We start from the raw sequence: 24697 nt of genomic DNA, 5'->3' as shown, positions 1-24697 counted from the left end.
TAAGGAAAGGTTAAAAAAAAAATTCTTATCAATACTTTACAAAAGGGAAAGGTTACCATCAAAAAGTGTGCCTACATTTAAAAAAAAAAGCATTTATCTGAAAGGCAGAATTAGAGAAGGCAATCAATTGTGTGATCAATCCTCCATTCCCTGGTTCACTCTCCAAATGGCCCCAACAGCTGGGGCTCAGCCAGATCACTCCATCTGGGTCTCTCACTTGAGTCACAAGAGCTCAACTTCGGCCATCTTCTCTTCTTTCCTAGGCACAGTATCGGGGAGCTGGATTGGAAATGGAGCAGCCAGGGCTCAAACCAGCACTCCTACGGGGTACCAGCAGGCGGCTGCTGAACCTGCCGAGCCACAACTCTGGTCCCTGTCCTTACCTTTTTAAAAAGTTTATATAGGAGTCAACACTGTAGCACAGCTGTTAAGCTGCCACCTGTAATGCCGGAATCCCATATGGATGCCGGTTCAAGTTCCGGCTGCTCTACTTCCAATCCAGTTCCCTGCCAATGTGCCTAGGAAAGCGGTGGAAGTTGGCCCAAGTGCTTGGGCTCCTGCACCCACGTGGGAGACCTGGAATAAGCTCCTGACTCCTCTAACTCCTGGCTTGAGCCCAGCCTAGCCAGAGCGCTACAACCACCTGGGTAGTGAACCAGCAAATAGAAGATGTCTCTGTCTCTCCTTCTAACTTTGCCTTTCAAACAAAATAAATAACTCTTTTAAAAAAAGTATAATGAGGAGGCCGGCGCCATGGCTCACTTGGTTAATCCTCCGCCTGCGGCGCAGGAATCCCATATGGGTGCTGGGTTCTAGTCCCGGTTGCTCCTCTTCCAGTCCAGCTCTCTGCTGTGGCCTGGGAAGGCAGTGGAGGATGGCTCAAGTGCTTGGGCCCCTAAACCTGCAAGGGAGACCAGGAAGAAGAATCTGGCTCTTGACTTCGGATCGGCGTAGCTCAGCCGTAGCGGCCATTTGGGAGGTGAACCAAAGGAAGGAAGACTTTTCTGTCTCTCTCTCTCACTGTCTAACTCTGTCAAGTAAAAAAAATTTTTTTAAAAAGTATAATGAAGTCTTGTTAGCAAATGCAAAAACAAATTATTTTTGACTATAATTCCTAAAGTGCTATTCCAAAGGCCACAAAACAAACATAATTCACAAGGAAAATTTAATTCACTAATTTCAGATGAAGGAGGAAGAAAAGCAGCTACAAAACCAGCTTCAACAAAGTCAGGCCCTAGGAACAGGTTATTTAATGCATCATCACAGTTTTTGTGAATGAAACACAAACTCTCACAGTAAAACTTAAATTCAAACTAATTTTTCAAAAGTTAAATATAGGGTGCACATTTGGTGTAGTGGTTAAGACACCACTTAGGGGGATTGGTGCTGTGGCACCGGCCTCCCATATGGGTGCTGGTTCGAGTCCCGGCTGCTCCAACTCCGATCTGCTCCCTGCCAATGCGCCTAGGAAAGTGGTGGAGGATGGTCCAAGTGCTTGGGCCCCTGCACCCACGTAGGAGACCCAGATGAAGTCCTGGCTCCTGGCTTCAGCCTGGCCCAACACCTGTTGTTGCAGCCATTTGGGAAGTGAACCAGGAAATGGAAGACCTCTACCTCTCTCTGATAATCTGCCTTTCAAGTAAATAAATCTTAAAAAAAAAAAAAAAAAAAGATACCACTTAGGAGGCCCACATCCCATATCAGAGTCCCAGCTCTGCTTAAAAATTCTATATCTCTGCTAATGTGCACCTGGGAGGTAACAAGTGATCAAACACTTTGGTCCCTGTAACACATGTGGGTCTCCTGGCTTCAGCCTGGCCCCGACACAGTTGTTGTGAGCATTTGGGGAGTAAACCATTGGTTGCAAGAGTTCTCAATCTCTCTCTCTTTCAAATAATAATCAAATGCTAAACATACACTTACCAGATGTTCCAGCTATTTGTCTTAGCCAAGAGGGGGAAAAAAGCCTATGTCCATACAAACGTTCAGAGCAGCCTCAAACTGAAAATAACCCAAATGCCACCAACACCAAGAGGTGAATGCATACAAATAGAGAATAAACATGGAATACCAAACCCCGCCATAAAAAGGAACCAACCAGGTGAATCTCAAATTCCAATCAAAGAATCCACACAAAAAGAGTACACATTGCACATCTACATGGAATCTTACCAGGCTACTTCAGATACTTTGTGGAAATGGAATTAACAAAAAATTAACCAGAAAGCTCTGAAACTCACTTATAGTTTATTCCAGAGTTTACTTCCATGACCTTTATGAAGACCCTTTGTACAATGCTAGAAACATAAAATAACATCCCGTGGGGGCCGGCATCGTGGCCACTGGCATGCTAAACCACCGCTGTGACAGCAGCATAGCAGACTGGAGTGCAGGTTCCAACTTCCTGCTAATGCACCTGCGAAAGCAGAAGATGGGCCAAGTCCTTGTGCATCAGTCACCCACGCCAGAGATCAGGATGGGAACTCCTGGCTCCTAGCTTCAGCCGGGCCCAGACCTGACTACTGTGGCCATTTGGGGAGTGGACCAATGGATAGAAAAATCTCTCCCTCAGTCTCTCCCCCTTTGCCTTTCAAATAAATAAGTAAATCAATCTTTCAGAAAAGATGATCTTCAGCAACAGAAATCAGATCAATGGTTGAGGGAGGGAAGAAAAGACTACTAAGAGACCCAACAGTCTCCAGCCACTCCACCCTGAACGCGCCCATGCCTGAACTCATCTCAGAAGCTAAGCAGGGTCGGGCCTGGTGAGTACTTGGATGGGAGACCCCCAATACACTCTCAGGGAAGATGACTATGTTCGCTATCATGATTGTAGTGATAAGGTTTCATGATTGATGCATGACATGAAAACATCAAATGTTATCATTTTAAACATGTATAGCTTATGGCATGCCAGTTATAGCTCAAGAAAAATATCAAAACTAATTCTACAGCCTTTGCAAGTCCAATCTGACCACGAATCCAACTTATGTAACCTATCAACTCAGAGAAGGCACTCTGAGAAGCGCAGAAGCATGCCTAATCTTAGAATCACTGTATCACAAAAAACACGGAGTGTAAACAATGAGAACAAATCTCGTCTTCAGTCACTACACCAGGCTGCCTATTTCAGCACCAAAGGACACCATGCAAAACACAAGAAAACGCAAGAACGAGGGTCCACTAAGTATGTGGCCTCATTTTTATTTCAGTATTTTAATTCAAATGTTTACTTTCTTTAGTCTAGAATCATTCCTAGAGGATAGAAATAACTCAAAGAAAAACCTTAGGTGTAGAGATGCTAATTTCAACCTTATTCATCAAAGAATCACTGGCACAGCTGTGGGACAGCATATTCCATGCACTACTATGTCTGGTTTTAAGATTTCTTCACTTGAAGGCAGAGTGACAGAGAGAAGAGGGACAGGGAGAGGGAGAGAGATCTTCCATCTGCTGGTTCACTCTCCAAATGACCACAACAGCCAGGAGCTTCCTTCCTCACACAGGTGCAGGGGTCCAACGACTTGGGCCACCTTCCACTGCCTTCCCAGGTGTATTAGCGGGAAGCTGGATCAGAAGTGGAACAGCCAGCACTCAAATCGACATTCCAATATGGGATGCTGGTATCACAAGCGGCAGCCTAACCCACTGTGCCACAATACTGGTCCCTGTGTCCGTTATTTTAATTTTTAAAAAAACTTATTAGAGGGCCGGCGCCGTGGCTCACTAGGCTAATCCTCCACCTTGCGGCGCCGGCACACCGGGTTCTAGTCCCGGTCGGGGCACCGATCCTGTCCCGGTTGCCCCTCTTCCAGGCCAGCTCTCTGCTGTGGCCCGGGATTGCAGTGGAGGATGGCCCAAGTGCTTAGGCCCTGCACCCCATGGGAGACCAGGAGAAGCACCTGGCTCCTGCCATCGGATCAGCGCGGTGCGCCGGCCGCAGCGTGCCTACCGCGGTGGCCACTGGAGGGTGAACCAATGGCAAAAGGAAGACCTTTCTCTCTGTCTCTTTCACTGTCCACTCTGCCTGTCAAAAAATAAATTAAAAAAAAAAAAAACTTATTAGAGAAACAGAGACTGACAGGGCTGGTTTGCTCCCCAAATGCCTACAACAACAGGGGTTAGGCCAGGCAGGAACTCAATCCAGGTCTTCTACATGAATGGCAGGGACCCAACTAATAGAGCCACCAGCACTGCCTCCCAGAGCGTGGGCTAACTAGCAGGAAGCTGGAATGGGAAGTGAGGCTGGAACTTGAACTCAAAGGCTCCAAAATGCGATGCAGGCGTCCCAACTGGGATTTTTTTTTTTTTTTTTTTTTTTTTTTTTTTAAGATTTATTTGAAAGGCAGAGTTATAAGAAAGGGGAGAAGAGAAAGAATAAGGGAGAGGGGAGAGGCAGAGCTTCCATCCTCTGGTTCATTCCCCAAATGGCCACTTTAGCCAGGAGCTTCCTCTGGGTCTCCCAAGGGGGTGCAGGGGTCCAAACACTTGGGCTTTCCCAGGCCCGTTAGCAGGGAGCTGGATCGGAATTGGAGCAGCCAGGACACAAACTGGCACCCATATGGGAAGCCGGCATTGCAGGTGACAGCTTAATCTGTTATGTCACAACACCAGATCCTAACTGGGATCTTACCCACTAGACCAAACACATGCCCCATGCCTGTTATTTTTATCTGGTAGAAACAATGACAAAAATATTAAGCAGGTACATAGCATATGATTCAACAGGTTGAAACAACATATCCTGGGAAGAACAATAGATGGGAAAAACACCAAGAGGTTAGTATTCAACAATAATGGTTCTTAAACTGTAGTACCTGGACCACAGCATCAGTATCACCTGGGAACCTCTTAGAAACACAACTTCTTGGGGCTGGTGCTGTAGTATAGCAGGTAAAGCTGCCACCTGCAGTGCCGGCATCCCATATGGGAGACCTGGCTGCTCCACTTCCAATCCAGCTCCCTCCCTGCTTTGGCCTAGGAAAGCAGTAGATGATGGCCCAAGTGCTTGGGCCCCCCACACTCGAGTGGGAGACCTGGAAGAAGCTCCTGGCTTCAGATCAGTTCAGCTCTGGCAGTTACAGCCATTTGGGGAGTGAACCAGCGGATGGAAGACCTCTCTCTCTGCCTCTGCCTAAGAAATAAATCGAAAAAAAGAAATATAAATTCCTAGACTCCACCCTAAACCAACTGAATCGGAAAAGTACAGTGGTGGGACCCAGTAACATGTTCACCAAGCCCTCCAGGAGATGAGTACCACACTGCGGTTCTGGGAGGTCTGGAACAGCTCAGGGTTCTGGCTTTCTGGACCCTGTAACTAGTTCTGCATCATTGTTTAAAGGTTAAGTTTAGAGGTAACTATTTTCTTTTTCTTTTGTAATGTCTATTTTCCTCAATTATTACTTTTAGAATGCAACAAATTTTTTTTCATTATTTTATTAAATGTATACTCTGTGGAGTCCACAGGCATAAAGCTTTTGTAAGCACTGTAATCTAAGGTCTGAATTGCATGCCTAGAATTCCAGTGACTCTTAAGACCATCCAATCTGCTAAGACTGAACAAGATTCCAAATTTAAAACACACACACACACACACACACGGTGCTGGGAAGATAGCAACACTACAAAAACAAAACAATCTAGGTTGTTCCAACACACGCACACCAACAGGGAAAGGAAAGTTTTATGGGTTACATCTGCAAAAATTTCCCCCCTAAAAGATGAATTTTTAGGCTTGTGTATAATTTACTAGAAGCGCACTGAAGAAATCAGATGTTCTAAAGCTGTGAACGCTTACTCATAGAGGTTCTTGCTTAACCAAAGTACCAGCAGGCTATATTTGTCACCAAAATCTAGGCAGGGAAGGCAAATTCAGAACACTGGGAGTTGCCAAATCTTTAACTTTCAGCTTGAAGACCACGAAACTGTCCCAACCTTCCATCTCATCCACTCATTAAAACAGAGGCCACAGGAAATAAAAGGCAAATCCTAGGTTCCCAACTGACATTGGAGCAAGTTAAAAGATCCTAGAATCATTTACGCTGTGCACACAAATTAAAGAGTAACAAAGACTACTAAATGAGGGACAGAATAACTACTGATTAACAGCAAAATGCCAAAGCTGAAGTCAAAGACTAATGGCCACACATTTTAATGTTTTTCTTTGTTTTAAAAATATCATTTAAATACAAGAGTACAGATCCCTCTATATACCTCATCACAGAAATTCACTTTTTCACCTTTCTATTCTTGGAGAAGTCAACTGAAAAATACATGTTACTCAAAAAGCAAGGTGACACATTCTGGTGTAGTGCTGACCCGACAGAAACACAGCCTCACTTCTCGGCCTGAAAAACCATTTCTTCTTTCTAACTACCTACCTAAGCCCCAGGACCACTCACACTGGACTTCTCACTCCTAAACTCCCACCAGCACGCCTGGCACACAAAATGGGTGACTCAAACACTTGACAGTCTGAACCTGCTGTAGAAAGCTCTCCAAAACCCTAAACACTCACTCCTGCTGGTAATGAATGTAGTTGTAAGACAACGACCTTCGAAGCTCTATCACTCTTGAAGCTTTTAAAGGGAATCTTAACATTTCTACCGTAATTTTGAATTCGTGCATGAGAACCAGTGAAGGAGACTGATCCTGTTGTGTGAAAATTCTCTGTATTCTGAGTTCCCAACTCTTAACTTCAGTAACAAACATGGTATATGCCAAGTCACCACTATTATGAGATCCACTCTGAGCTGATTTAATTTTTCTGGACATTTCTTCTACTTGAACAGGTCAGGGTTTCCTCTCCTCTTTTCACCCCCTGAAAATACACTAGGTCTCCTAAGGCCGCGGCCCAGGTCTCCCCAGCCCCCAGCTCTTTTGTATGTAAACACACTCTCTTGTCACACACTCCATCAGCTGTTCGGTAGCTCCACCCCTCCTCCTTTTCCGGGTAGTAACAGAGCAGCCAATGAGCAGTGAGGAGCTCTGCCTGCGGCCTTTTGCCTGCATAGCTTTTCCAAAACAAGCAGGTCTAGCCTTCAGCAGGGGCCACTGGTTCACAGATAAAAGGATCACCAGCTCGGTGCAACAGGGTGAGACGCGTCACCCCCACCAACAAGGAAACCCGTGTAATCTGAGCTGTTTGTTCCTCCACCAGGGAGAACTTAAACCGATATTCCTTTAGGGCAAATCACGCTTTAAGGTCACTAGAGCCCCAGTTCTCAGACAATCTAAATAATCAGCCAGTTGCAGATGGAAACCTCAGAGGCTGCCAAGCTGGGAGCAGCACGGGATCACCCACTACCTGACTTCGCAAATGGCAGCGCTGTTCCAGACCATTCCACAAGATTCAGGCTAACTGCAAGTTTTCTAGTTGTTGCTTTTGGTGTTTTTTTTTTGGGGGGGGAGGGGATTCCTACTGCACCCAAAAGTCATGAAAATCAGTTTCTAGGCTCCTGGGGAGGTTTGCACAACCCTTAGCAGAGGCTCAGAAGAGAAACAATGAATGAGTCAGAGTTTCAGAACATAATCGCCCAGCAGATTAAATGCATTGGTGCAAAACACTCACTCCCTGCATAACTTGGGAGTCAGCTCTCCTCCGACCGACCCATCACAAAAGAAGTATCGCCGACTCCAAACAACCAGAGCCAGTCTCTCCCATGAACCTGGCAAGGTGGTGGGAGGCAGTGGCCAATTAGTTACACAGCCTCTTCGCTCCCTACCCCCACAGGGCTTCTTCCCTACTCTGTAGGTTCCCTGCCAGGCTGTAAATCCTGGTGGTGTAATTGCACTCGGGAGACACCCAAAAATGGGCTGAAAGAGGAGACTGCAATGAAGCCAGCTATCAGCCTCCACACCAAGGAAACCATCCAGGAGCAATGAGGGGCAGGAGGCATTGCACATTCCTGCAAACCTTTTCTTTCTACTTCCTCTCAACCATCTTTCATTTTCAACCCCTGGCCCTTTCACACAATTGCACACGTTTTACTGGTGGGCTGGGGAATTCTCCCTTACCGTTTTTGCTAAATATACCTTGTACTCAAAAAAAAAAAAAAAAAAAAATTGGCTCCCTTTGGGCCTACTGAGGCGAATTCAACAGGGAAAAGGAGGCCACAAAATCCCTCGCCCCTACAACACACACACGGAAATCCGAAAATTTTAACTTCCAAACTATGGGAGATCAGAAAATAACACACACAAAGCTGACCTCCTGCCTCCCCGCTATCTGCCATCTACGAGACCCGCGATTTTAAAGCCGCCTCTGCTTTGTCAGAAAGGAGGAAGGTGGGGAAAGAACAGAAGGCCAGAGCATCTTTGCCTTTCTTCATCTTCTACTAAAAATAAGCTATGAAATAAGCCACTTAGGGGAAAAGAAAAAAAAAGACACCCTGCTGTTCTTTGTCTGTTTTCTTCTCCCTCTGCCCCCCCTCCCCGCCCCACTCCTAAATGCCGTAATCATTCTAGATGCCACAACTACTCAATGAACAAAAGGCACCGTATGGAAAAGGCATCAGGTCAAGTTAGGCCTCACTCTTTTCCCCAATCTGTGAAAAATTTATGTATGTACATAATCTGACATCGATCACAAACAGCTGGAATTCTCTTTCCCCCCCATCCCAATCACACATTAAGTAGAAATTTGCATTAGGTGTGACAGTAACTCTGAATTCAAGGTAAAAATAACTCATTTCTACCACCATGTCATTTCCTAGTTTCTAAACAAAAATAAAACCCAACACTGCTTTGTCTAAAATACACCCACAGTCAGTTACAACCTTATAAAACTCCAATATTACTGGTGTCATTCACATATTGACAAGACAATCACAGCCATAAACACCTCACAGTTGATTTCACCTGTGCCTAGCCATGTGTTATTTGCACATTATACTCTATCACTTGCTTGTGTCTAATCCCTACACCCACCCCCCAAAATTTTAAAACTCCAAACCCTAAACTTAGAAGTTCACCTACTGTTCCTAATTCCTAGCCAAGTCTTCCCTGGGTGAGGAGAAAAACATCTTATTACCGAAAAGACTATTAAAAAAAATAGTAATAATCTCTTGCCCAGGCAACTTCCCTCCCATCCCCCACCTCCAAACCATATGCAAAAACTACTTTTAAAAACTTGTGCAGATCCCATCACTGAGTGTTTGACCATCATCGATCCCTACAAAGAAGTAAAACAGCCGATCGGAAATGGCAACAAATAAAAGTCAGGAAGAATTCACCTGAAGAATCTGGCCCAGCAACCTGAGTTATATAAACAAAACCCTGCAACAGGGGGCAATGGGGGGATGGGGTGAGGGCCAAAGACAAACAGGAGACATTTTTTAAACTGCCTTTCACACCCTATCCCCGAGTCCCCCCTCCCCAGGGCTTAGTTGTTCCCCACACGAGGGCCCCCCTCAATCTCTAACTTATCCCCTCAAAAGCCAGATTCCTTGATTTGTCACAGGAACTTTCGCGAATATCTCTAGCTGGTCATGAAACAATCAGCCTGGACTCCAACCAGAACCCTTGCCTGCTGGGGGGGGGGGGGGGCCTCCCCCCCACTGCAACCTCCAGGGAGAATAAAGTTGGGGCGGGGGCAGGGCGAGCACTCCCCAGGAACCTTAGCCTCACACGGGGAGTTCTGCTTGGGTGGGTGGTTGGGGGGCCGTCTCCTCAGGAGGCCTGCTCTCCCTGCCCCCAGCTGTCACAGCCAGAACATGGAGGGAGGCTGGCCGCAGGGCCCGGGGGTCCTCACGGCACGCGAGCACGGGTGGGATAGGCTTTGTCAGGAGGGTCCTGCCAGGACCGGCCACCGCACCAGGAGTCTCTCATTTAAAAAACCCACCGAGCTCTTTATTAGCAGAGGGGGCCCTGCGCCGACTACTCTCTTCCTAATATAGAAAGGAATTAGGGATAAAGAAGGTCGCTGGAGTTACCCCAGTTCAAGAGGCATTGTGAGTGCAGGGAACGGGGGCATCTACAGGGAGAAAGGCCTCCTGCCTGGAGTCCCAAAATACAGAGCGAACAAACAGGAAAGAGAGACCCTGTCGGTGGGCCCAGCGGTAGACAGAGTGAGGCGGCTGGTCCTGGGGGGGGAAGAAAAAAAAAAAAAAAAGGCCGTATTGGGAGCCCCAAAGAAAAGTCACGGGCACTGGAGAGGTGGGGGGGTTGCAGGAAGAGCAGGAGCTACGCATATTGTGGGGTGCTGCAGATAGAGGGGAGCCGAACAGGCCCTCGCTTCCTGGGAGGTGCCGGGGAGCCGCCGTGGGCGCCGCGGGAGGAGGGGGCAGTGGCCTGGAGCGCCCCGGGGGCCTCGGCCGAGCCTCAGGGGGAGCCCCGGGCGTCCCCACGCCGCCCCCCTCCCCACAGCCACGATCCCCCGCCTCGAAGGATACAGCTTGACCACGTCCGTGTCCATCCGCCGCTTGCCGGGACTGGGGGATGACATGGTGTCGCCGCCGCCTCCCCGTCGCCTGCGCCGCCGCCGCTGCCGCTCTCCGGTCCTCGGCCCCGTCTGTCAAGGGCCCGGCTCTGAGGAGCCCGCGGCCGCGCCGGCTCCTCGGCGGAGGTGGCAACACCCCCGGTCCCGTCGGGTCCCGTCGGGTCCCGTCAGCCGCCGCCGCCGCCCCCCGCACGGGGGAACGCCGGCCCGGTCCGGCCGAGTGGGGGTGGGGACCCCGCGGCGCCCCGCTCCGCCGCTCTCTCCGGCTGTGGGGCCGCCCCGGCGCCCCGCCGCGCCACGCTCCCTCCGGCCCGCTCTAGCTCGCTCGCCCGATCGCCGCTCGCCCGCGCACCCCTCGCCGACTCCTGGCAGCCTCCACGACAAGCGGACGACTCCTGCTCGGTCGGCCTCTCTACCCCAGCCTCGCTCTGGGCGCCGTGACGTCACCTCTGTGACGTCATCCGAGGGGCGGGCCCGGGCGGCGAGAGGGGTGGGGCGCCGCCGCGCCGTGGGCTTTCCCGGGGACTTCTGGGAGTTGTAGTTCCTCTTTCTCCTGCTCTCTCCGCCCTCTGTCCCCTCCCCCAACCTTCCCCACACACTTCGTCGCTCAACCGCCAATGTGTTAGCGTCGTCCTAGACGTTCCTAGTAAATAATGGCAACGTTATGACACCCGCGTGTGTTTTAGGGAATGAACCGCCTTCACACACAGACGGCGCTAAAGGCTGTTTATTTGATTTGGGGGAGGCCAAAGTGGCAATTATTCAGACAGACGCCCAGGTCTGGGAAGCCCCTGCCTCCTCAGGTGAAGAGAATTTGCAGGATTGCAGGCTTCCCCGCAGTTTGCAAATCAGGGCCATTACTTTTCACGTGGTCAGGGCCACGATTTCAAGGATCAGAGTGGAGGCAGCAAGGTGGTAAGGCCCAGAAACAACTTAGAACTAACACCCTTATTCTACAGAATTTGAGATCACAAGGTGAGCGACCCGGGGACGGCTCGAATATGCTAGAGTTCACGGCAAAGATTCCCCCATCCTCCAAACGCCTGCACGCACCTCTTACGACTGCCTCGGTATCAATAAATAATAATAATTAAGCCCCTCCTGGGGGCTCTCACGTTGCTGGACACGAGGCTGTCATGGGGGAACTAAACAAGGCTAAACGTGCACAGCCCTCCCAGTCCGTGTGAGCTACAGCATGAACATCACCTGGGAACCTGTTAGAACTGCAGACACCAGCTTCCCCTCAAACCTATGAAATTAGGAGGTGCAGCTTAACAAGCTCCCCAGGTGATCCCCGTGCACAGTGAAGAGACAAAGAGGGCAGGAGACAGGGTTCCAGGCATCGCCCATATCCATATCAGCTTTTCTGAAGTTTCCACCTGTTCCCTGGCTCCTGTGAATCCGCTTGTACTTTGTCAGCCCCTGTGCTGGGAGCTGTGTCCTTTTTTTTTTTTTTTTTTTTTTTTTTTTTTTTGACAGGCAGAGTGGACAGTGAGAGAGAGAGACAGAGAGAAAGGTCTTCCTTTTACCGTTGGTTCACCCTCCAATGGCCGCCGCGGCCGGCACACCGCGCTGATCCGAAGGCAGGAGCCAGGTGCTTCTCCTGGTCTCCCATGGGGTGCAGGGCCCAAGCACTTGGGCCATCCTCCACTGCACTCCCTGGCCACAGCAGAGAGCTGGCCTGGAAGAGGGGCAACCGGGACAGGATCGGTGCCCCGACCGGGACTAGAACCCGGTGTGCCGGCGCCGCAAGGTGGAGGATTAGCCTAGTGAGCCACGGCGCTGGCCAGCTGTGTCCTCTTACGTAACTCTGCCTACAGCCATCGGTGAAGTTGAATATTGTCTGCTCCTACAGTTCCAGCCCTCAAAAGGCCTGGCTATTTTTTTTTTTTTCACTGCAAAATGTATATAACGTAAAATTTAGCATTGCAGCATGTAACTCGGGAGCATTCAATAGATTCACCATGCTCCAAGCCATTGCTACTCTCCAGTTCCAGGATTTTTTCATCATCCCCAACAGAAACTGTACCCATGAAACAATAACTCTCCATTCCCTCTGCTCGGCAGGGGGTGACCTATCCTCTATGTTCTGAGAACCAGGGGCTATTTTAACTGCTTCCAATGGGAGTTCATGGCTCTCTCCTGCGGCACACAGCACATCTATTAGGAGGAGGACACGTCTGAATGGAGAGTCCTGACCCCCTCTATCTGACCTCGCTCTTAAGGAGAGAGAAAGCCAGAGCAGAGTTTTGTCTTCCTGATCCAGTGTCAGCTTGGTTCTCTGAGCTGCTGCTGCAGCTGTCTCCTCTCCCGAAACACCCCTGCCGCCGTCACCTAATTAACCCAGGCTCCCCGCAATGCCCTGGTGGTTTTCAAGCTTGGTGTATTTAAAAAATCACCTGCACAGCTGGCACAGCTCACGAGAGTTCAGGCCCCAGCCCCGGGAGATAATTCTGATTGAGAAAGGCTGCAAGGGACCTGGACACCCGGGTCTTTAACCATCCCCTCCCCCCCACATGATTCTGATACAGGCCGAAGGCTGAGGATACCAGGAGGCAGCACCTGCCCCACTGCTCCAGGTGGGTTAAGTGCACCTGTGATGTCCTTCAAGTAAGGGAGGGTGTGCGTGCCCTCCGGTTTTCCTCAGCCTGTCAGGGACAGTGGGAACCTTAGAGGAGTCAGAGCGGAGTACAGAACAGACCTGAAGGAACGGGTCAAGGCAGGGACGCTCCAGGAACAAGGGCACGGAGTAGGAGACAGGAAACCTCCCCCTCCCCTGGTGTTCTAACCTCCAACGCTGTAGCTGCTGTGATCCAAATTCTGGGTCAAACGTAGAGGAGTATTTAGTGTTAGAAACGTGCTGGGCGCTGGAGGAGGTGGGGCTGAAGCGCCCAGAAATGCTGCGGGAGACGGAGCCCTCCGGGCAGTCACTGAACAGCAATCAACGCCAAGAGTTACTGTGTCTTTGGTATCTCAGCTCTGGGTTCCTTAGGACAAACCTGCCCCATCTCGCTCTTAATTATGCCTCGGGTAACTCCGTCTTCTCCTACGTAGAACGTGGCTTCTACGCCACTACTCCCTTGAGTGGTTTGTGAAGCGAAAGGGGAGAATGAGCAGAAAAGCCCCCTGTAAACTAGAAATGAAGGCCAAGTGTTGATGACGAGGTGCGACATGTTACTGGGGGTGGGATTATCGCGCGATTATTCATGTCAGCCTCCTGTTTGTCCCACTCGCTGGACACTGTGTGGCATCGGCTTTTTTCCCAGTGCTTTTTGTTTTTTCAAAGATGTAGTGGCCTCAGCTCGCTCCTTTTCTCTCTGGGGCTCTCGCCATTTGTTCCTTCATAAATCCACCTCCCCTGTGCGGCCTCCTCCACTGCCTTCCTCCCCTCTGCCTTCCACAGCTGCAGAAGATGCCTGAACTTGCCCTTGACCAGGAAGGCTCAAGAGGTAGCCCCAAGCTAGAGCTACCGGGAGCTGGCACTGTGCCGCAGTGGGTTAAGCTGTCGTTTGAGTACTGGAGCTCCAGTTAGAGTGGCGGCTGCTCTGCCTGCTTCTGATCCAGCTCCCTGCTAATGTGCCGGGGGCGGCAATGGAAGATGCCTCAAGTGCTTGTCCTGTTCTCATTGTTGCAACCATTAGGGGAATGACCCAGCAGATGGACACACTCTCTCTGTCTCTCTGTCTCTGTCTCTGTCTCTCTTTCTCCCCCTCCCCCCCCCCCCACTGCCTCTCAAACAAATAAAACTTAAAAGCAAAACAAAATGTAGAGCCAGCCGACAGCCCTAGCCCCACTTAGTTTGGCTTCCAACAACCGGAGCACCGCGGTAGTAGAAGTTTGCTGTCAGCTCTTTTTCCGATGTTTCAGTCATTCGGAATGTCACTAATTCACTCCAAGACAACACGGGGCCAGGGAGTGTCTGTTTATATGTGTGCACTCACAAGACGCTGCGCTGGGATGAGTCGTGTTCTTCCTTATCAGGTGCAACCCAGGGGTGCCTGTGAACGAGCAGCTGTGCGAGCCGGCCTGACTCACCAGTGTTGCAATCTGGGAAATGTGTACAGGGGCCTGTTTATCTCTGCCCAGGGCAGGGCCATGCTTGACCCATGGGGCCTCTGATGGCAGAAGCAGCTTCTCCCAGGCAAGGAAATAAGCTTGCAGAGAATGTTAACGCTTTGAGCAAACTACCAAGAGGGAGTTGGTGGGGTGGAAGAGCCCAGCCCAGAAACTGCTGTGCCTTTGCAGTCCCCCCGCTAACCTTGGTGGCTCTGAAGCCACAATGAATTTATCCTTGTTTCTCCCCAGTGTGAAAATCCCCCGCTCCCCGCCACACACGGCCTCCTGATCCCGCTGCCCGGGTTTCGCGTGGGGAGGGCAGTTCATTCTGAGCTCTGGTGCTCTTGGTGTGTGGGACCACAGCCCTAGACCCTCGAGAACCGTGTCAGCAGTTCCTTGGCTGCTGCGGAAATACATTTCAGGCCGGCGCTGTGGCTCACTAGGCTAATCCTCTGCCTGTGGTGCCGGCACACCGGGTTCTAGTCCCGGCGCCGGATTCTGTCCCGGTTGCCCCTCTTCCAGGCCAGCTCTCTGCTGTGGCCCGGGAGTGCAGTGGAGGATGGCCCAAGTCCTTGGGCCCTGCACCCACATGGGAGACCAGGAGGAAGCACCTGGCTCCTGGCTTCAGATCAGCGAGATGTGTCGGCCGCAGCGGCCATTGGAGGGTGAACCAATGGCAAAAGGAAGACCTTTCCCTCTGTCTCTCTCTCTCACTGTCCACTCTGCCTGTCAAAAAAAAAAAAACGCATTTCAAGCCATCGCCATGTAACCTAGTCACAGCAGGTCCCCAGTGCAGCAGCCACGGAGCTCAGGAATGTGCACACCATTTGCAAGCGCACAGGATGCTGAGAGATGACCCCTGCGAGTCCTGTTGGTGGATGTAGCCTTGGACACGGAACCTTTGTGCCTCCGTTTCCCCATCTGGAAAATGGGATGATAGCACATGCACCACTCCTGCCTGGATCAGACAGGAGGCCTGGCAACCTCTGAAGTGGTATTATCCTGCCCTTCCCCCACCACACCACACACACACACACACACACACACAGTGCCAGACATCAAAGAGGGAGCATAGGAACCAGTCCCTCGGTCATTGGAGGCCACCTGCTTCTCCTCTCTGTGATGCCCAGTCCCAGGGCCTCTGCTATTCTGTGTGTCCAGGTAACCCCTGGGTGACTTCACCCAGCCAGCGCCAGCTACACGGACGCCTTCCTGCACATTCCTGATAGGGGCCCTCGCCCCTGCCCTGCAGGCTCAGACACACACACATACACACACACACAGCTGCCTGTGGGATATCCCCTCACATCCAGAAATAAACTCTGGAACCACCCCCTCACATAGCTTTCCCCCATCTCAGTAAGTGGCAGCTGTTAAGCCGAAATACAGGAAATTGCCTTCCAGGGTTCAGAACCGTGAAATATTGGCTGCTAGGCCAAAGCCTCGGCTCTGCTCTTTGACCCTTCTTTTTCTAGCCCTGAGATCGGGGCACCAGGAAATCTTGTTGGCTGCACCATTTAAATACATCCGGGCTCTTCCCCACCGCCTCCACCAAGCCTTCGCCTCTGACCTGGGTTATTGCAGCCACTTCCCCAGCAGCCCCCTGTCTTCAACTCTTCTGAGCTCCTTGGAAAGCAGCAGATGATGGCCCAAGTGCTTTGGCTCCTGAACCCAGGTAGGAGACCTGGAAGAACTCCTGGCTTCCACCTGGCCCAGTCCTGGTCCTTGAGGTCATTTGGGGAATGAACCAGTGGATAAATGATCTCTCTCTCTCTCTCTCTCTCTCTATGTAATTCTGCCTTTCAGATAAATAAATATATCTTTAAAAAAGAGAAGAAGAAAGGAGGGGGTGGGGAGGGGAGGGGGGGAGGGGAAGGGACCGGCACTGTGGAGCAGCATGTTAAAGACCCAGCTGCAGTGCCAGCATCCCATATGGGCACCGGTTTGAGTCCCAGCTGCTCCGCTTCGGATCCAGCTCCCTGTTAGTGCACCTGAGAAAGCATCGGAGGATGGCCCAAGTGCTTGGGCTCCCACACCACATGCGAGACCCAGAGGAAGCTCCTGGCTCTTGGCTTTAGATGGGCCCAGCTCTGGCCACTGCAGCCATTTGGGGAGTGAACCAGCAGATGGAAGACCTCTCTCTCTCTCTCTCTCTGTAACTATCTTTCAAATAAATAAAATAAATCTTAAAAAAAAAAAACAAAAAACCAGTGAGATTCAAAGAAGTCACACAGACAGCAAATGGAAGAAGCATCAGGATTCAAACTCAGGTCCCCAACTTCAAAGTCCTTGCCACTTGCTTTCCACTGTGTCACCCTGTTTGGTTAACGCCAATGAAAAGCTTAATTTGTGGCTGAACTCATTCTTTTTAAAGTCCAACCCAAATATCACCTCCTCATGACCATGAGGGCCCCTATCAGAGAGGTGCATTCTGGTCCATTCTAAACCCACTCTAAACTGGGGCAGTTGTTCAGACTAAGTCCTCCTTGTCTTCCTTGACTGCTCTTTCCCCCATCCCCACACCCCAGCCGTCAGCAACTCCCGAGACCTCCCTTCAACCTGTTTGCCAGACCTCAGTCCTCCTCCTGTGCCTGTCACCTAATGCGACCCCGCCCTCTGCTCCTGCCCTCGCCCACCAGGACCCCACGGGTCCATTCTCCACCCAGCAGCCAGAGCAATGTGTTGTTTTTGAGAGCATTTTTCCAGGTTGAAATGTAGCTTTATTTAGTATGCAAATGAACCATATTATTTATATGTATTTATATGTGTTACTGTGCAGATACACACTATACACACAGTAGTTATACACACGGTTCTGCTATTAGCTATTTCTTTTTATTAAGGTATAGTTGACAAGCAGGTCGTATGTATTTAGGTTGTACAACATGATGCTTTGGTGTGTGTGTACATTGTGAAATGGTTGTCAGGCTAATTAACGTATCTATCACTTCACCTACAAAGGTACTTCAAACTGTGGAAAATGGAATTAAAAGGTAAGATTTTCCCCCAAAAGAAACCTTTTATTTAATGAGTATAAATTTTGTAAGTACAACTTTCGGAACATAGTGATTCTTCCCACCATACCTGCCCTCCTATCCCCACTCCCACCCCACTTCCTCCTCCCTCTCCCATTCCCAAACCCATTCTCCATTAAGATAAGTTTTAGCACAAAACATTTTTTGGAATCTGTGCGTAGCTTTTTCATATTGTGTATTTTCCTTTATCTTTTTTGGTGATCTCTTCTATGCATGGATTTCAAAAAAATTTTTTGCAGCACAATAAGTTTATGTAATTTCATCTTTCCATGAACTTTTTTCTTTAAATATTTATTTATTTATTTGAAAGACAGAGTTACAGAAAGAGAGGGAGCAACACAAAAAGAGAAATCTTCCATCTGCTGGGTCACTCCCCAAATGGTCGCAATGGCCAGGGCTAGGCCAGGCTGAAGCCAGGAGCCAGGAGCCCCATCCACGTCTCCCACTGGAGTGCAGGCAGGACCCAGGTACTTGGGTTATTCTCTGCTGCTTTCCCGGTGTGTTAGCAGGGAGCTGGATTGGAAGTAGAGCAGCTAGGACTCGAACCAGCACCCGTATGGAACGCAGGTATCACGGGAGGTGGCTTAAACTGCTATGCCACAACGCTGGCCACTCTATGAACTTTTTGCAAAACTACTTTTATCTGGGAGACGGACAGACAGAGCTCCCATCCACCTGCTCTCTCTCCAAATGGCCTCGACCAGCCCCAGGCCAGGATGAAGTTGGGAGGCCAGAACTCAATCCACGTCTCCCACGTGGGCAGCAGAAACCCAACCACTTGAGACAGCACTTCTGCCTCCAGAGGTCTGTATTCGCAGGAAGCTGGAAAGAGGGCCTGGAGCCAGGCCAAGCCCAGATACCCCAGTATTGGGTGGGGTGCCTTAATCAGCATCTTCACCCTTAGGCCCAATGCCTGCCCCCACATAATATATTTTGATTTTATAGCTCAGTAGTCTGGGGTAATCTAGAGCAGCTCCCCCCCCCCTTTTTTTTTTTACTTTCTTGTGGCATTGATTGATGTTTTGAAGTAGCAACACCAGTTGTCTTTTTTTTTTTTCCCAAGATGTATTTATTTACTTGAAAGAGTTACACAGAGAGAGAAGGAGAGGCAGAGAGAGAGGGCTTCCATCCGCTGGTTCACTCCCCAGTTGGCCGCAGTGGCCGGAGCTGTGCTGATCCGAAGCCAGGAGCCAGGAGCTTCCTCCGGGTCTCCCACGTGAGTGCAGGGGCCCAAGGGCCCGGTCCATCTTCCACTGCTTTCCCAGGCCATAGCAGAGAGCTGGATCAGAAGTGGGGCAGCCGAGACGCGAACCGGCGCCCATATGGGATGCCGGCACCGCAGGCAGCGGCTTTACAAGCTACGCCACAGCACCGGCCCCATAAAAGCCAGTTGTCTTGAGAAATGTCTTACAGTCTGCCATTAATTATTCATTTGTAATTTTTAAAAATAATTTATTGTTTGAAAGGCAGAGTGACAGAGAGGGAGAGACAGACAGATCCTCCATCTGCTGGTTCACTCCCCAGATGGCCGCAATAGCCAGGCCTTGGCCAGGTGAAAGTCAGGAGCCAGGAGCTTCCTCCAGGTCTCTCACCCGGGTGCAGGGGCCCTAGCACTTGAGCCATCTTTCACTGCCTTCCCAAGCACATTAGCAGGGAGTTGGATGGGAAGCACGGCAACCAGCACTCATATGGGATGCTGACATCACAGGGGGTGGCTTGGGGCCTGTGCTGTGGCTCAGCAGATTAAGCTGCCGCCTATGATGCCGGCAACCCATATAGATACCAGTTCCAGACTGGCTGCTCCACTTCTGATCCAGCTTCCTGCTAACATACCTGGAGGATGGCTCAAGTCCTTGGATTCCTGCACCCATGTGGGAGACCCAGAAGAAGCTCCTGGCTCTTGGCATCAGCCTGGCCCAGGCCAGCCTTTGCTACCATCTGGGGAGTGAATCAGTGAGTGGAAAATCTCTTTCTCTCTCCTTCTCTGTAACTCTGTCTTTCAAATAAATAGAATAAATCATTATATATATATAATATCATATATATAATATATATGATATGTTATATCATATATATAATATATATGATATGTTATATCATATATATATGAAGTTAAGTCTGAGAAGCCTCAATCCAGTTTTGCTTATTCCTCTCAGTGCCAGCCAGGACTCAGCAGTGGATTTTGCGGGAAGAAAACTGGAGGTGCTGGTGGGACAGTGAGAGGGATGAGCTGGCTTAGCTGACCGTAGAAACGGCAGGTGGAAGCGAGAGATCAGAAGTGTTGCCTCCTTTCCCTCCTGCATTTTTTCATCCTGATTTTCTCTGTCTCTAGGGCCCATTTGGTGTTTTAAAAACAATATTTTATTTATAAAATTAGATTATGATTAGAAGCTGGTGAGAGAAATATATTGCAATTTTCTTTGTTTTTTTAATTTAAATTATACAAGTTTTATGTATTTCTTTTTTTAATATTTATTTATTTATTTAAAGGCAGAGTTACAGAAAAACTGAGGCAGAGAGAGAGGCAGAGAGAGAAGAGAGAAGTCTTCCATCTGCTGGTTCACTTCCCAAATGGCCACATCAGCTGGAGCTACTCTGATCCGAAGCCAGGAGCTAGGAGATTCTTCCAGGTCTCCCACACAGGTGCAGGGACCCAAGGACTTGGGCCATCCTCCACTGCTTTCCCAGGCCATAGCAGAGAGCTGGATCAGAAGAGGAGCAGCCGGGACTAGAACCGGCGCCCATATGGGATGCCGGCACCACAGGCAGAGGTTTTACCCCTATGCCACAGCGCTGGCCCCAAGGAAATGAATCTTAAAGAAGAAAAAGCCGTGCTGCAGCCGGCGCTGTGGCTCAATAGGCTAATCCTCCACCTTGCGGCGCCGGCACACCAGGTTCTAGTCCCGGTCTGGGCACCGATCCTGTCCCGGTTGCCCCTCTTCCAGGCCAGCTCTCTGCTATGGCCCGGGAAGGCAGTGGAGGATGGCCCAAGTGCTTGGGCCCTGCACCCGCACTGGAGACCAGGAGAAGCACCTGGCTCCTGCCTTCAGATCAGCGCGGTGCGCTGGCTGCAGCGCGCAGGCTGCGGCAGCCATTAGAGGGTGAACCAACAGCAAAGGAAGACCTTTCTGTCTCTCTCTCACTGTCCACTCTGCCTGTCAAAAAATTAAAAAAAAAAAAAAAAGTCATGCTGCTTGACAAGGGGATTTGGCGCTTGGTTAAGCTGCTGCTTGGGGGGCCTGGACTCACATCAGAGCGCCTTGGTTCAAGTCCCAGCTCTGCTCCACATTCCAGCTTCTGGCTAACGCATCCCTAGGAGCCAAGTCCTTGTATCCCTGCTACCCACACGGGAGACTCAGATTCAGTCCCAGGCTCCTGTCTTCAGCCTAGCTCAGCCCTGGCTGTTGCAGGCATACTGGGGGGATGAGCCAGAGGATGGGAGATTTCTGTCTCTGTCTCTGTGTCCCTGCCTTCCAAATAAAATGAAACTAAGTAAATAAATACTAATAATCTTTTAAAAATCCTACTGCCCAGTGCCATGCTTTTGGCCGCCTGGTCACGGGGAGCCCGGTGACCCTGGCCCTTTCATACTTGCAGGTCCAGCTCCAACTTGCAAAGCCTCGGGGCCTTGCAGACAGTTGCATCATTACATCATGAGGAGAGAGCACAAGAAACCAACTGGATTCTTACTCTTTTTTAAAAAACAATGGTTGGGGCCAGTGCTGTGGCATAGTGAGTAAAGCCGCCACCTGCAGTGCCAGTGTCCCATATGGGTGACGGTTCGAGACCTGGCTGCTCCTCTTCCGACCCAGCTCTCTGCTATGGCTGGGAAAGCAGTAGAAGATGGCCCAAGTCCTTGGGCCCCTGCATCCGCGTGGGAGACCTGGAAAAAGCCCCTGGCTCCTGGCTTCGGATCGGCACAGTTCGGCTGTTGTGACCATCCGGGGAGTGAACCAGTGGATGGAAGACCTCTCTCTCTCTCTCTCTCTCTCTCTCTCTCCGCAACTCTGCCTTTCAAATAAATAAATGAATCTTAAACAAAAAACAAAAGCCCAATGCTAACCAAAGTTACAGACATAGTACAGGTGACTTCCAGAGCACCAGGGACCTGAACAAACTCAAAATCTAGATGGCCTTTTTTCCCAAAAAATCAGTGTCTGCTCCACTTCGGATCCAGCTCCCTGCTAATGTGCCTGGGACTGCACCAGAAGATGGCCCAAGTGCTTGGGCCCCTGCCACTTTATACACCTGCCTGGATGTGCTAAGCCCTACTCCTTCCCAAGCCTAGGCCCTGCCTTGGTCTTGCCCTGCATCCCAGCCAGAGGTGGTAGCCCTGGCTTGTGGCCTTCAGTGGCTCTGCGGTCATGGCTGTGGTCATAACATTGCTTCATCTCCTCACCTCCCACAGGGCAGGTGCATCAGCTCCAAGCACCCAAGTTCAACCCGATCAGACTCAAGGATCTTCTGGGTTCCCAGCGGTTACTCAGAGGGGCCCAGGAACACAGCTGGAACAAGAGGGGGCGTTGACCCCGAGTGGTGGACTGGACTTGGAGGAGCTGGCCGTTGTCCGCCTTGCTGCGTTCTCCCTGATGGTCCCAGCCGTAGGCAGCTTCCCGAGGGAGTGAGCAACCACACAGCACACCGGGTCACGATAGCGCGTACCCTTGGGTTGCTTGCCTGCCTCCCCTGCCTCACTTCCCTTGCTCCCTCTCTCTCCTGCGCTGGGCTTGTGGCCTCCCAGGTGAAGCATTCACCCCTGGGCCTTGCCTCAAGCTCTGCTTTGGAGGAAGCCAGGCTGGGACAGGCAAACTGCATTCATTTGAGGGCAAGGGGTTTATAAGCCCCCAGGGACCAGGGGTGCGATTTTCACCACCCTGCACATCTACCTTGTACTTGAAATACAAATTTCCATGCTCAGGGAGGGATCAGAACTGAGAAAATTGCAGTCCATCTCCCAACCTCCAGTACTCCACAGCCTGAACCGCCAATCCTCTGGCAGGTGTCCAGTGGCTTTGCCTACAACTACGGGGCTAAGTTTAATTCTGGAGCCAAAGATAGGAAGTCCATCTGGAGGAGGTAAGTACCAGCGACATTTTCTCTATCTCAGCTTTGTCAATAGCAAAGCTATATGTTCATATAAAATTTTCTGATTCCTAGACCTTGGTTCAGCCCTGTGGTGGTGCGGAACGCGTTGTTGCTGTTACAATAACGGTGAGCCTGCATACCCCCTAGGCTACAGAAGTCCTCAAGGGACCACCAGGCCTCCCATGGTCCCTGAACAGGCTGCCTCCTGCTGCTGGCTCTCCAGGTGTCGTCCTTGCCTGGCGGACAGAAACAAAACCAGTAAGAGATGTGAGTGCCGTAGTAGAATGACTCTGTTTTGCTAAGGCATTAAATGTATTTCATTGTGTCACCGACAGGCTTACCGTGCATTTACAACTCCTGTGGGCGGCTGGTGTTTTCATTTTCTCCTTTGTCCAACGTGACATCAGGGATCCCCAGTGCTGGGCCACAGCGGAGGCTGCAGGTGCGAGTGGCAGTGATGGAGGAGCAGAGGGGAGCACCTGATACCTGGAAACTGCTTCCAGCTGATCATCCCAAGTGACACACAAATATCACCACTGGCCATGTGCCAGGATATTAAAGAGTCTGGAAGGCAGTGATAGAGATCCCAATTGCTTTTTAAAGATTTATTTATTAGAAAGGCAGAGTGACAAAGGGAGAGTTGGGAAGCAAGAGAGAGAATCCTCCATCAGCTGTTTAACTCTCTGATACAACAGCTGGGGCGGGACCAGGCCTAAGCCAGGAACAGGAACTCCGTCCAGGTCTCCTGTGAGGGTGGCAGGCACTCAAGTCCTAGGCCCGTCATCTGCTGCCTCTCTGGCACACTTAGTAGGAAGCTGGGTTGGAAGCGGAGTTGGCACTCGATGCCAACACTACAATATGGGGTGCAGGTGTCCCAGGCAGTGGGTTAATTCACTGCACCACAATGCCAGCTCCAGATCATACTTTTTTCTTTTTTTTTACAGGCAGAGTGGACAGTGAGAGAGAGACAAAGGTCTTCCTTTTCCGTTGGTTCACCCCTCAATGGCCGCTCCGGCTGGCACGCTGTTCTGATCCAAAGCCAGGAGCCAGGTTCTTCTGGTCTCCCATGCAGGTACAGGGCCCAAGCACTTGGGCCATCCTCCACTGCACTCCCTGGCCACAGCAGAGAGCTGGACAGGAAGAGGAGCGACCAGGACAGAATCCGGCGCCCCAACCGGGACTAGAACCAGGGGTGCTGGCGCCGCAGGCGGAGGATTAGCCTATTGAGCCACGGCGCCGGCCAGATCATACTTTTAACAAGAAGTCTTTTGTCCTCTGTGAAGCAGCCCACTGACTGTCAACATTTTAGGATTCTTGATGGGAAGAGGAGGGTCCCAGGAATATTTGTTGAATGAATTAATGAAGATAAGCTGTGTCTCCCTCTAGCACCTTATGGGGAAGCAGGTGGGAAACAAACCTGATGGATCTGAGTAGAGAGCTGGCTGGGAGCAGGAGCGGCTGGAGAAAGACAAGAGAACATCCCAGGGGTCTTCCCCGAGGGTCCTTGCACTTCAGCTTCTCAGTCTCCTCCCTGGCGAGTGTTTGACCTAGGGGCTCAGATGCCTTTGTCCCATTTCATTTGTGTCTGGCTTGAACCCCAGATCCTGGCTCCAGCTTCCTGCCAGAACAGATCCTAGGGGGCAGCAGAGATGGCTCAAGGGATTGGACTCCTGCTCCACGCACGGAGACCACAATGGGCCCCAGCCCAGCCTGATTTTTTCTTTTTGTTTTTTAAGATTTACTTATTTATTTATTTGAGAGGCACAGTTACAGAGAGAGAACAGAGAGAGAGAGACAGACAGAGAGAGAGGTATCTTCCATCCGCTGGTTCACTCCCCAAATGGCTGCAAAGGCCAAAGCTGAGCCAATCCAAAGCCAGGAGCTTCTTCTAGGTCTCCCACGTAAGCTCAGGGGCCCAAGCACTTGGGCCATCCTCCACCGCTTTCCCAGGCCACAGCAGAGAGCTGGATCAGCAGAGGAGCAGCTGGGACGCAGACCCCTGTCCATATGGGATGCTGGCCCTACAAGCAGAGGTTTAACCCACCATGCCACAGCTCCAGCCCCCACTGGGTTGTTAAGGACA

The 24697-nt window shown here is 50.6% G+C and overlaps 1 protein-coding gene across 1 annotated transcript in view; it reads right to left on the bottom strand.

Moving 5' to 3' along the window:
* The window catches only part of UBE2H (ubiquitin conjugating enzyme E2 H), a 111340-nt gene extending 100718 nt beyond the window's left edge, over positions 1 to 10622 (bottom strand). The window contains exon 1 of the mRNA XM_062200357.1: positions 10392 to 10622. Within this exon, the coding sequence (XP_062056341.1) occupies positions 10392 to 10444 (53 nt within the window). The 5' untranslated portion in view covers positions 10445 to 10622. The remainder of the gene's footprint in view (positions 1 to 10391) is intronic.
* Positions 10623 to 24697: the final 14075 nt, after the last annotated feature.

Source organism: Lepus europaeus, chromosome 1 (genome assembly GCF_033115175.1).
Source record: "Lepus europaeus isolate LE1 chromosome 1, mLepTim1.pri, whole genome shotgun sequence".
In the NCBI taxonomy this organism is placed as follows: Eukaryota; Metazoa; Chordata; class Mammalia; order Lagomorpha; family Leporidae; genus Lepus; species Lepus europaeus.
Note: the sequence above shows the minus strand (reverse complement) of the source record. Positions and strands in the feature narration are given on the sequence as shown.